Source organism: Aythya ferina (genome assembly GCF_964211825.1).
Source record: "Aythya ferina genome assembly, chromosome: 3".
NCBI classification, from domain to species: Eukaryota; Metazoa; Chordata; class Aves; order Anseriformes; family Anatidae; genus Aythya; species Aythya ferina.
Genome location: NC_140298.1, coordinates 1,287,936 through 1,301,205, shown reverse-complemented (window position 1 = coordinate 1,301,205; position 13,270 = coordinate 1,287,936). Strand labels below are relative to the sequence as shown.

The following is a 13,270-nucleotide window of genomic DNA, read 5'->3' as shown; positions in this document are numbered from 1 at the left end:
GCGGCGCCCGGCGCGCGCTCGCTCGCGCTCCGTCGTCACGCGCGGGCGGGCTCGTGCAGCGGGCGGATGCGCGCCCAGTTGTGCGCGCGGCGCGCCGGCGGGCCCGCCAGGAAACTGCGCCACGGGGCCGCGCCGCCGTGCACCTGCGGGGGGAGGGGGGGAGAAAGGAGGCGGCTCAGCGGGCCGGGCTGTGGCCATGGCCGTGGCTATGGCTATGGGTGTGGTCACGGTTATGGTCACGGTTATGGCCGTGGCTGTGATCTGCTCCTGCTTGCAGGCCGCCCGTCGCAATCCCGAACAAAGCAGCTCCCCAGAACCCCCCGCCTGAATAAACCATCTCCATGCTTCCCCCGGGATCCAGCCCCCAGCCCTCGTCCCCCGATTTCTTTTTCTTTCTGTGAGGAATGTTTTAACAATTCGTGTCCATAAAGAACAGTCCTATCTGCCTCTGGGCCCTGCACTGGCAATTTAATTCTTGAACCACAGATGCAGTGTGTCCCAGTCTCCCCCTCATTCTAGTCAATTTATCAAGTCTTCAGAAAATACTCCTCAAATTTATGAACCTGTTTGCCTTTGTTATTCCGGACTTCTATTTCTAACAGTTACAGCCTTTTTTTTTTTTTGTCTTCTTCGAGATTAACTTAACACTGCTATAGGTGTGACTGTCCCTGTGAATGGCTGGTGAGGAATGTTTTAATTACTCATGAGGTGTCAGTAAGAAAGCTATTTGTGTTTGTATGAAGTCTTTGATGTCTGGGGGTTTCAGAACTGATAACAACTACTGACTGTTATGGGATACTATGCAAGCCTCTGATATCATTTCTAACATTTCCGATCAGCACCAGCACAGCCTGAGCGCAGGCAGGCAGGGCGCACGTACCGCCACGTGTCTGCGCAGCGTGGACATGTCCGTGAAGGCTCTCTCGCATGCCCGGCACTTGTACGGCTTCTCCCCAGTGTGGATGCGCTGGTGGCGCCGCAGGGCGCCCTGCTGGGTGAAGGTTTTCCCACACTGCTCACAGAAGTACGGGCGGGTCTCTGAAAAACAAGGGAACTGCAATCAGAGACCTGGAAGGCTGGCTCTTCTGGTCTGGATTTCAGCACAAAAAAAAAGCATACAGAAGGCTGAAAAGATGAATGCTGGGATAAAGCTGCGCACCTAGGGCCCCAGCTATGTTTCTCCTGGCTTCTAAGGCCACGTGATAAATGTTTCTAAGCCTTCCCTGGCTGCGATGCAAAGCCTAAGCACAGCTCTTGCAAGGGGAATGCAGCAACTACAGTCACATTCTCCAGCAGCACCAAGTTGTCTGTCTGCTGTGCAAGCACCATTCAATATGGCAGCACCTTGCACTTTTTAACAAGTCAGGATCGTGAGGAGTCCTGCTTCTCCTCACTGCCTAACTCAAGGAGCTTATAACAGTATTTCTGGAATAAAAAAGTCACCATCCCAACTGTGAAGTACTTCAGACTCGAAATTCTGTGCCGTTCATTTTCCCAGCCCCGACAGTTTCGTTACCTGCATGGACGTTGCTGTGCTGAGCCAGCGAGGCTCGCAAGCCGAACGTCTTCCCACAGACCTCACACTTGTATGGCTTCACACCCATGTGGCATCGTTTATGGCATTTTAGGTATTCATTGGTGGCAAAGTGCTTTCCGCACACGTCGCATTTGAAGAGGCGCTCTCCTGAGAACAAGGGAAAAGGCACTCTGAATTCTCGCAGCAGTCTGCACCCAAAACTCCCTCCTGGCTCAGAGCTGCAGAAGGTTCCCTTCTGCATGTTTAACTTCCTGATGCTTTTTACTCATTCAAATATTTTTCTCCCCAGAATTACTTATTTCACAATTTTAAGCTTTTGTTTATTTGAGTTCCTCGTGGCTTTGTTTATCCTTTGATGCTGTCCTTGGCCCTCTGCGTAGGAAGTCCCTTGGGACCATGCTCCCTCACTCACTCTACCCTTAACTACGCTTTCAGCGCACAAGGCTCCAGCCCCACCCCGCCACTTCCAATTCTCTACCTCAAAGTTAGTTTTCATATGCCTTTCAACCCCTGTACTTCCCAGTACTTGGAAGTTTCTTCTCTGAGCTAGTGAACAAAAAATCATTCACCTTCAAATCCCTACTCTCTCTTTTCAGGCAGCAGCAGGAGGCAATGGAAGGAACACAAGTCTTTAATGCTCACCTGTATGTGTCCTTTTGTGGCCAGTGAGTTTCCCTTTATCAGCAAAGCAAGCCCCGCAGTCTTCACAAATGTATGGCTTTTCCCCTGTATGGGACCTAAATGAAGCGAAACACAAACGCCTGTTAATAAAATGGCTCCCACAGGGTGTTTTTAAGACACCCTTGCTGCTTGAAGTTATGCTCTACACAGTACAGGATGCACGCTTCGTTTTGTCAGATGAAGGTCACTGGGAAAAAACACATTCTGCTCAGTCAGGAGAGAGAACATTTACCAGTACTGGTGCTATGTAAAGCTTTCTCGTTTAAGGATTTACCTTTTTCCTCACTCTAAGGCCCTTGAAAAATCCACCTTTCTCTCACAGGTTGCAGTTTGCAGTGTAAGTACTGGAAAGGAGACAACGGGGAAGACAACAGGCTGCTGCCGTGCTACCATCTGAACGCATCCCAAGCGTCCCCAGCACGCTGCCAGCAGCAGCTCTCTCCAGACTCTGCGGGTGGCGTTCTCGCCCTCCGTAATCCCTCACAGCCCTGTGCCTCTGGCTTGCAAGCTTCCAAATGGAATATCCTGCCCAGTTCAAGTCAAAAGGCGCAAAAGTCAAGCAAGTTTTTCCAAGCACGTGCTGGATGCCTGATTTTAAACCAGCTCATACCAAAGAACGTCTGAGCCAGAGGTCCTGACTTATCATCTTAACGTTGTGCTGACCTTCCTTACTGCAGCCCACGCAGCACGATTTGCAAAATCACGCCTGATTTTGAGTTGTTGGGCAGAATGCTGCAGATATGAGACAGGCAGTTACCCAACACAAATCCCGTGAGTCACTGTTTTGTTGCAATTTGTCCCAATTTCAGGCCTCGTCTTACCCTGTGACAGCACAGCCCCGCTGCCTTTCAGCTGACACAGCCCCGCAGTTTATCACTCTGCAATCAGCACACTTCACAATTTTTAGATCTTTGTAAGAATGCTTAGGAGACAGAAAAACGTTACCATCCCCACCACACGGGCCCAGTCTCAAAGGATGGGATTTCTCTCACCCAGTTTAGCCCTCCCGCAGTTCACCTCCTGTTCCGAGCTACCCGCTAGGCTCTCTGGAAAAAGATGGGAAATTCCATGGGATGATTCATTCCCTCCCGGGAGAGAAAACATCTAGCACGGACCCCACCAGGGAGCAATTCACCCGATCTAGTTACGCTGACTACAGAGGGAGCCCAGATGAGAAGTCCAGCTCTTGTATCACACAGAAGAAATTAAATCCCATACCAAAAGGCTCACTGACACAGAAAAAGCAGGGCTCTCCTTTCAGGTCTCCAAGTCCTTGGCTCATTTTTCAGCTACTTCTCATCAGTGAGGGCCATCGTCTGATTTTGAAACCTGTTTCAAGTGACTGGCTTTTGCTGACAAGTTCGGATAGAGCATCTGTTTCAAAATCCCTGCCAAAACTGATGCAATGACCAGATGCAGACAAAGCCTTAACATAAAACAATTAATCACAGATTACAGATCACATCCTATCCCTGCACTCCTGTCATAAGGACACGGAGGGAGAATGACTCAGAACTGGGAGACAGAGGAGGAAAAAGAAGTGCGCTGGGCATGCAGTAATGGGAGAAGCAGGACTGGAGGCTGACCTGGTATGGATCTTAAGCTGTGATGGCTGAGCAAACTTTGCATGACAAATGCCACATTCGTAGGGCTTTTCTCCTGTGTGTGTCCGCATATGAAACACAAGCGCTGTCCGGGAGCTGAGGATCTTCCCACAGACGGAGCAGAGAGGGCGTTTGACTCTGCCCTCATGCTTCCGCACATAATGCGTCCTCACATCTCTCTTCCTTTTAAAAGCGGCATTGCAAAGGGTGCAGGCAAACTGCCTTTCTTCACTGTGGACACAAGCTCGATGCTCCTTCCAGCTGTTGTAGCTAGCAAACGACTTGCTGCAGACATCACACTGATAGACTTTGCCGGGCAAGCACTGATGGACATCTCTGCAGTGATCCACATATTTTTTCCGGGAAACGAACTGCTCATTACACTTATCACATGTTATTACATAGGCAGATTTCTTATTCACCCCATTTTTATTTACCTTCTTCATTTTGAAGTCTTTGTCTGATTCACATTCTTCAGCATCCTTCTCATTAGAGCATTCTTCACCCCCATCGCCCTCAGTACAGGGATCCTCATTACCATCTTCAGCTTCTGAATACCCTGCTTCATAACCTACCCCCTCCTCTCCCTTCACACTCATTTCACCTGCAGCTTCATCCCCTTCTTCATTCAGTTTTTCCCTTCTTGCTCCAGCTTCCTTATACTTCTGCTTCTGTTCTTGCTCATTGCTACCGTCTGCCTTAGGAGCAGGTTCCTCCTCATGGCTTGCAGCCCCTCTGAGCTCAGCACACTTCTGTAGTTCAGCCTCTGAGGCCCCATTCCACGTCCCCCTCTCAGGGTCTTCGCTGCCGCCCGCTGCACTTGGTCTGCATGCAGGTGGAGCTACCATCCAGCAGACCGGCAAAAGTTTCCTCTCTTGCCCAGATTCATGGATTTTTCTGTTGAAACAAACAAACAACAGGGCACAACTTCAATAGGTTTAATAGTTTCAATTCAGGCATGTTTGTCTTGAAGGAAGGGTTGTTTCCTTTTAACCTCTCCTCACATCATTCTGAGAATTAACAGCACGGCGGGAGAGCCACACAGGGAAGTTTTGCAAGGAGTTGGATCTTGCAATTAAACAAAACCAAAATGTCTCAGAGTTCATCAAAGTTGGAGTCTCTCAAGTACACTTAGTTGTCATCTGACCAGCAACCAAGGATGGACTGTAAATTTTCCTCCAAGACCATGGTGGGCAGCATAAGACATTGACGACTGAAAACAAGGGAAATCTAGAGTAACCACCCACATGGAAAAACAGAACAGAGCCCCTCATAAGCCACCAGTCAAGGCAATTAACTCTACTCACCACTAGTCAGGACATGGACCATGAACTGCCAAGGTTCTCAAAGCAGGTCAGGCATGAATCTGCCAGAAATCACGTCAGGACAGCAGACAGAGCCTTACAGTACATGGATGTGCTGGAGAGCCTCTTACACCCCCTATGAATTTAGTCTCCAAACATGGAATAAACACGTGCTTTTTTAAAAAAATCAAATACAGTTTGAGGTACTCTTGGTGGACCTTTGATTATTAAATAACAAGACCAGATACTAGCAGCTCTCTTGCCTCGGAGAAGAGCAGTCCTTATGGCTCGCTTACCTGAAACCAGGATTTGGCATGAGTTAAAGCGTGCCCTCAATGTAAGGCCGAGCCTACGCTTGAAAGGCTAACAGGTACAGGTTTAAAATCATTTGACTCAGGGCCTATGGCACACAACCTGTGTTACCTTCAGCACTACAGATAATCCAAAATGTAAAGCACAGTCCCAACTTGGATTTACTCTGGTAAGCACAGAGCAGAAGTGCAGAAGAACAATATGGAACAACTTCTAACACTTTATGACACCAGGAGTTACCCGGTCTTGTAACTTCTTTTATCCCCACTTTCTCCATTTCACCAGATTTTTGATTGATCCGATGGTATTTTCAAATAATTTAGCTCCCTTAATCTTTATTTTGGAATCCATCCTGGAGTGAATTACTAGTATTACCATTTTTTAGATAAGAATTAGATATTAAGAAATCTATTGCTGGAGAATTAGATATTAAGAATCAAGAAAGCACTGGCATTAGAGAAAGAGGAAAGACATTTTTTGTGCATTTTAAACGGGTGCTGGTCCTTTCCAGGTTCCTATTTAAAAACTGAACTTTGAGGCTTCCAAAATCACTTGGGAGATCCAGTTGCACAAGATGTCTTTGATTCAACAGGAAGCGCTTGCCTGAATTCCCAGTTCGGAAACCTCAATCCCGTAACGCAGACTGAGAGCCCGGTGAAGTAACCCCCCAAAAATCTATGCCGATTTCAACACCCTTCTGATCAGCTCCAAGGAATTCTAGAAGTGAAGCATTCAGCAGCAATGCTTTCATCCTGCTGCCCAGAAACAGCATGCGTTTTCCTCTGCACACACAGGCACATGCACACGCTCCCTGAACACTGTACCTGACGTGGGTGTTGTAAGCAGACCTCTGAGCAAAGCTGGCAGGGCAGCGCTCGCATTTGTACGGCTTCTCCCCTGTGTGTGTTCGTATGTGGACCGTCAGGCCACACTTGGAGCTGATGACCTTGTCGCAGTACGGGCACGCCTGCGGCTCCTGCTTCTTCTTGTGTACCCTCCGGACATGGTCGCTGATGTCCTCCTGGCACTTAAACCTCTTGGCACATAAGAGGCAGGAAAAGCCCCGCTCCTCACCGTGAATGGTGAGGTGATGCTGCCTGAGGTTTTGGTGGCTGGAGAAGAGCTGCTGGCACATGCTGCAGCTGTGCTTGACAGCCAGATGCACGCCGTGCTGGAGCTCCATGTGTGACCGGTACTGCTCGGTAACGCAGAACGATGCGTTGCACTTCTCACATGCCATCTGTGGCAAGACTTTCGCCACGCGCCGCGGTGATTTCCTACGTTCTGTTTTACTGCTAGATTTGGAAGTTAAACCGTTCTCATCTTCCCACTGCTCGGGCAGCGTACTGCTAATCACTACGCAGGCTTCCTTTGACTTGGTTTGAGTTGCAGGAGAATGACTGTTGTGTTCGGGACTAGTGACACCCGTGCTGAGGCTGCTTCTGGCATCTGTCTTGTTACATTTTGGTGGCTTTGCTGCCCTGGATTTTGGTTCTGGAAAGGCAGTGCCCTGCTGCTCCAGACTTGCTGGTTGGCCTTCAATGAGCTCGTAACCAGCCAGCAGCTTTTTATGTTTTGGCCTGTCCCAGAGTTTCCCCTGTATGGGTACTGCCATCACTTGGGAAGAGCTGCTCCCTCCGCGGTCCTCTTCCTGCTGGATGTGAGGCCACTGTACTCCACCATTTTCGCATGGCCAACCTTGCAGATGGAGGCTCAAATCTAAGCCCTTCTTGCCCTCTGCTCTCACTTCTTCACAAACATCAAGCAAATCCTTGCACTCAAGTCTTTCGGCTATTACCTTCATTCGATGCAGTTTTTCCACTTCAATCTCTACTTCTGCGGTGTACACGAACTCCAGAAAAGAGGTGAACTCTTCCATGCAAATGTCTTGTAGAGTCACTGTGCAATTCTTGGTGTCCAGCATCTCATCACGCAGGAAAAGTCCTTTGAAATAATTGCTGGAAGCTGCCAAGACAGCTTTGTGAACCAGAAACTCCTCCTGAGCTCCCAGATGCTGCGTGTGAATTGTCACGTCGCAGAGGTGACCCGACCGGTACAGGGAATGCAGGGCCCTCAGGAGGTTAGGAGCAGCAACCTTGGATTTCATCAGAATTTTCTTCTTCTCCATCCTGCCAGAAAAACAGATAAATGTTTGAATATTTGCTCTCCTTCTTCCATGAGTTTTCTTTTCACTCCTATAAAACAGTCACTTATATACAAAGCTCTGTGTGGAGCTGTGTCCCAATTCCCCATATAAAAGACATAGCAAGACCTCAAGATTAGTTCTGTTAATGTAAATGTCATCAGCAAACACACTTCAAAAATGCAGGTAATTGACAGGGACAAGTTACATATCTAGAAACAATTTATATAAATATTTTTTGGACAAGGTAGTATCACTTTATTTGAAAAATATTTCAAAACTGCTTGCCCCTTCTCAGTCGCCAAACAGAAGGGTCAGAAGGTTTTTTTTGTTTTTTTTTTTTTCACATTCTGACAATTTGTCAAAGAACAATTGGCACTTTCCCAGCAGCTCAGGGGCAGAGGCTGCATGTCCTTACAAAAATGCACCTCTGAGAGCTCCATGGCTTTCCTGTCTCAACTCCCACACGTGTGACACCGATAACTCTGGAGCAATAAATCTCACAATGGACAATGATGCCAGCACCCTTCCTGTGGTCTTTAGATGCTCCCCTAACACAGGCTGTTCCGATCTGATACTGTAAGCTGATATTCCTGACGCAGCAATTTCTGAATGCCTGTTATTTAGCACATGTTTGCAACAGATCCGCAACCCAGGGAGGAACACTAGGCCAAAATAAATAGACCAAGTAGCCTGCTATTGCTTAAAGGCTCTGCTTGGGCTTGGCTCGCTGTGCTTGCTTTCACTTCTCATCTGAATTATGTTTGACATTATATTAAATACATTCCTGGCAGATATAAAGTGCCTGATTAAGAAGACAAATGCATCTTCAACGCACAGCACCAGGAAGCTGAACACAATACGTAGCCTAGAGTGAATAGGTTTGAATAGCAGGCTTAAGAGGGAGCCTTGAGAAGCTCTTCCTATTACAAGCTGCTGCAGCAAGCACTACGGAGGATAATCATCTTCTAATCTGCCAGGAGTAAGTAATTCATAGCTAGTGACATCCCAAATAACGCTTTAAGAACTGCATTTAAAGGTTTAAACTGTTTTTCTAAAGACCCCTCTAAGTGTCACAGGAACGTGCACTGCCACGTTCATGGGGAAACGGGCGTGATTTCTACTCAACCTTAAGTGCCTGCACACCTGAGTTATGCAAAACCTCAACATTTGTACTCAGCTGGGGTTTGATCCTGAGTGCTCTCCTCTGTGAGCTCCTGTGAAAAGCCTCACTCAAAGCAGGGGTCTGCTCGGGATCCCAGCTTTCTCATCTCACTAGTGTGCAACCTTCTGTCTCCCCCGCTCCTCAAAGATGTTTACTCAGAAAAAAAGAAAACAAAAATGTTATTAAAGGAAAAAGACTTCGGAAAAGTAGCTAAAAGAAAGAGTGAAGACAAATAAAGCAGGTGCTGAAATAGACCACAGGAGCTGAAAATGGGGAGATGTGCAAAACAACACCAACTACATTCTGTCAGAAAGGGTCTGCTCAGATCCAGATCCTGCAAGTGTCCAATAATTATCACAGTCTCTGCCTTAGGATTTCTGGGCAGCAAAGAACCTTGTCAGTAAATGCGCAGCGCTGTTGTTTTGCACCTCATTTTGGCTGAAATTTTGCAACCTGCTGTAAGCCCTACCTACTACTTTGCATCTACCCCGTAGCAACAGCAGGGGCCAGCAGATCCCAGCCTCTAGGTGACCACCCAGTCCCTGCAGACCAAGCAGGCTCCTTCCAAACCCACCAGCTCTCCCATACCCGCATTCACCAGCTCTGTGCTGGCGTTCTGTGTATCAGTGGCTCCGATGGCACACTTGCAGGCTGGGGGAACAAACACAGACCACAGGCTAATACCTACACCCAGACCACAAATTCACCAAAGCTGCCACTCCATCTGTGCCTGGCTTGCCCTTCTTCATGTTTTCCAACGCGATATCCTTCCTCCCGTCTGAGAGCTGACCCCAGAGCTGAGCAGCTCACTGATCAGTAGCGCTTAAGGCAATCAATGAGCATTTTCTCCTACTCCTTTTTCAGATCCCTGTCTGTGATAAATTCTCAGTACACACTGATGTGAACCCAGCTAACGCTGATATCTGACACTGAGCCAAGCAGAGGTATGTTCCAGCACGATCTCTTTAGCTCAGCTGGTTCTAGATTAAATCAACGCCGAAACGGCTTTCTAATGAAAACCACTACAGATCGATCAGTTCTCACCAGTTTTTTTTTTTTTTTTTTTTTTTTCCTCCCAGAAAAAGATGTGACTACTTTTTGTTACTGCTCGGAGAGAACATTTAACTTGACATTTCCGACGTCCTGCTGACTAGCTGGTTTTCCTGTTTTCGTTTCATGAGGTTAAGATTGGCACACAAGGTTCCAGCGGTATCAGAACAGCATCTAAGGGTTGTTTTTTTTTTTTGTTTGTTTGTTCTTCCTCAAAAGTTCAGTCAGTAGAAGGTTTCTAAGTATTTTGCGTTCCTTTGAGGCGTATGGGAGCAGCTGCTTTTCCAGTGGATTAGGAAAGCAGTTTCCTCCTTACTTTTTACACTTCATTAAAACTTAATGACAAGAGAAGATTTGTGAGCAATTCCCCCTCCCCCCAAAACAAGGGCAGCAAAAACAAGGATAACAGATGTAATAAATCATTCCCTTACTGAATCACAGAGAAGCACACATTTTACTCTAAGGATTACGAGTTAACATCAGCTTGAAATTACAACCAGTAACTGAACAGAAGAGATGACACCAGCACCATTATTAGTATCAGGCTTCATTCTGTCGCTCCATTTACGTGAACAAGACACCCTGGTCTGCACAATCCTGTCTCCCGACTGCATCTATCAAGCAAGCGTTCCTGGAGCTTCACCGTCTCCTGCTTGAGCCGGCCCCAAACTGGAAACAACCAGCACTTCTCCCTGCTGGACTGGAAATGCACCACCCCAGCCCCACGGCGCAGCAGAACAAGACCCCAGGTGGTGACGTGGGATCTTCAGCAGGGCAGAAGCAGCAGTGCTGCACGGGGAGCGCTCTCTGTTACCCTACAGCTGCCTCCTGTTTTCTCACACCCCAAAAAACCCTCTCCGAGCTCCGCTTGAGGGGCGCAGGGCTCACACCCCACTGTCAGAGGCACCCCGATCACCGAGGCAGGAAAGAGCTGGCAGGAGGCTGACAGCCCTACAAAATACCATCCTGCTGCACCCTGAAGCTACTTCTGCAACAAGGCAGCACACTGCTGGCCTGAGGCGCTGACTTCAGAGAGAAGATTTTAAATGGCAACAACTTTTTTTTTTTTTTTCCCACAGATTGAAACTTCAGAGTTTGTTTGTAACTTCTTTCAACTTTTTGCCTGATAATAATAATAATAAAAAAAGAAACACTTTAAAGAGTTTGTAAGTATGCAACATTTCCAGAAAACATAATTAGCCTGAATGAACCACTGCAAAAGCCATGGCTATTCAATTCCGGTATTCTATTCAAAACCACTGGAATAAATCCAGCTGTGCTCAAAAATAAAGCCCAAGAGCAGCCTCCAATCCCAAGGAAGGATTTACATTTGTTCTGTGCCACACCACTTTTGTATGACACAATGACACACTCAATAGCACTGCTCTAACTAAAGGTAATTAACACAGTAAATGAAACAGGAAACGTGTGTTTGTAAGAGGGACAGTAAGTACTTCTATGACAGGGCTGTTTCTTGACTTTCACCGTTCACGCTTAAGTAGAAACTTCAGTGGGACAGAGCCTTAACTGCTGTGACATGGCACAGCCCTGCCGAAAGGAAGGCAGCGAAGGATGCCCATGTATCTGGGGGAAAAAACAACAACATGACAGGTCACAGAACAGAATCCCACAGAACAGGATCCGTCCCGGCCCCGATTCTCCTCAGAATCTCCTCACAACGCCCGAACCCCCCCCCGGCCGCCCCCGCGGCAGGCCCCGTCGCCATGACGCCTCACGAGGCACCGCGGCCCAGCCCCCCCCGCAGGGGCGGCGGCTCCCGGGGCCCCCGGACACCCTCACGGCGGGCCCCGGGGGGGGGGGCCGCGCCCCCGCCACCCCCCCCCCCAGGCCCCGGCGGCGCTCCCCGCCGCCCTTACCCTGCCGCCGGGGCCCCGCTCCTTGGCCCCCCGCCTGGGTAGCGGCAGCCGCACTGCAGCCGGCCGCGCACCGCCCCCGGGAGGAACCACCTTGCCCCCCCCGCCACCTCGGCGTGATGGTACGGCCCGCCTGCCCGAAATCAACATGGCCGTGGTTGGCTTCGTCATCTCGGCCTGCCGGCTTTGCCGCCATGTTGAGTGAGGGAGCAGCATGTGAGGAGCCGGCCGCCATCTTGGGCGAGGGTCTTTTGCCCTTTCCCTGTCGTGTCTGGGAGGAAGAGCCGTGCTGGGCAAGGACAGCGTGTCCGCAGCCAGCAGCTGAATAACAAACAAGCAAAAACACAACCCAACACAACCAGGCAGCAACAAACCATCTGATGGGCAGGGAACAGGGACAACGTGCCCCAGGCTCACCTGCCTGCTGAGACCTGCCCTGCTGCATGTCCCATCCCCAGAGGTGCCTGCCTGCAGCAGCACCCCAGCCGCACTAATTAGAGAGGGGCTTTATTGGTCTTTAGCCAGGGTCATCAGGGAGGCCTCTCACCGCTCAGTTCAACACTGAGTGTTACATGCTCTGTGTGCCTCCCGAGCATGATGCGCCAGATTCCTCAGAATGGCAGGCAGGGTCAGTTTTAGCCATTCATTGGACTGCTTCTGCTGTTAAAGTATTTCTGCACAAGAATGTGCCAAGTCTCACCCCACAAGCAGCCCCACAATCAGGGCTATCAGAGTAAGAGGCACCCCCTGCTTGTACATATTTATACAGACCAGCCTACAGATTTATTCTGCAGAAAGTACCTCAGGCAAAAGTAGGATTTTGAGGACCAGAGCTTACTTATTTCTGGGCTGTTTTTTCAGGAAACTGACTTGTGGAAAACGGACTCCACAATCAGTAAGATTGTAAAGTAGGTATGTTTATGCAGTGCTGGGCAGCACGGGGGGTAGTCCTGCCAAAGTCATGCTCACCTGACGCGGCAACTTGCCTTGGTTTTATGCAGTAAAGAGTTACATATGCATGAAGTTTCACACTATGCCTATACATAATCATAACCTGTCCCCGCTTCGTATTAAAATTAGTTCCAATTTCTCCCATCTGCACTTGCGCAGTGTATTCTGATGGCGGTCGTCAGGGGTCGTGGGGATGAAGATTGATGACTCTTCCTCGTCACCGCTCCTTGACCTCTTGTCTTTGCGCACTCAGTTGCTCCCTGGCTCTTGTCCATCTGCAGGACCAATTTCTACCAGTTTCTTAAGATGGGCTCACACTCTTATTAGGAGACTGACCTTGGTAAAGGGGCCCAAAGCTTCTTGCTTTAATTAATTTGCACCATCCTAATTTCATGCTGTCAGCACTCTATCTCTACTTGCCCCTAACTCCCTCTCTCAGTTCCCCCTTTTCTAAAAGTTAGTAAATTCTTTTCTAAAAGGTTACTGAGTTATTGTATTCTCCTAACTCCTAAACCCACCAATGTCTCCTTTACTTCTGTTCTGGTTTTCCTCATATAAGAGAGATTCACAGGTGGCCCTGGTACCATCTTGCTCAGGGAAGACAAGAGATGGGAGATTTCTCCTAATATGGGTAGACAACAGGGAAATG

The 13,270-nt window shown here is 48.7% G+C and overlaps 1 protein-coding gene across 2 annotated transcripts; it reads right to left on the bottom strand.

Annotated features, from left to right (window-relative positions):
* Window positions 1-5: 5 nt before the first annotated feature.
* Window positions 6-11,755, bottom strand: LOC311434350 (uncharacterized protein). 2 transcript variants are annotated; one of them, XM_084514506.1, is made up of 7 exons: window positions 11,674-11,755; window positions 6,263-7,567; window positions 3,805-4,719; window positions 2,180-2,274; window positions 1,517-1,684; window positions 881-1,038; window positions 6-143 (listed from the first exon to the last, which is right to left on the bottom strand). In XM_084514506.1, exons 2-7 carry the CDS (start codon window positions 7,564-7,566, stop codon window positions 36-38), a joined length of 2,748 nt encoding a protein of 915 aa, XP_084370632.1. In that variant the 5' UTR covers window position 7,567; window positions 11,674-11,755; the 3' UTR covers window positions 6-35. The 2 variants fall into 2 exon arrangements, with proteins under 2 accessions (XP_084370632.1, XP_084370633.1); XM_084514507.1 differs by lacking the exon at window positions 11,674-11,755 and adding an exon at window positions 11,251-11,461.
* Between the last annotated feature and the right edge of the window lie 1,515 nt (window positions 11,756-13,270).

Excerpts from the sequence above, each read along its gene's own strand:
- LOC311434350 (XM_084514506.1), bottom strand. The coding sequence starts at position 7,566 with ATGGAGAAGAAGAAAATTCTGATGAAATCCAAGGTTGCTGCTCCTAAC. Across the intron at positions 2,275-3,804 it reads CAGCTTAAGATCCATACCAG|GTCCCATACAGGGGAAAAGC; the intron begins GTCAGCCTCCAG and ends CGCTTCATTTAG. Across the intron at positions 144-880 it reads CGCTGCGCAGACACGTGGCG|GTGCACGGCGGCGCGGCCCC; the intron begins GTACGTGCGCCC and ends CTCCCCCCGCAG.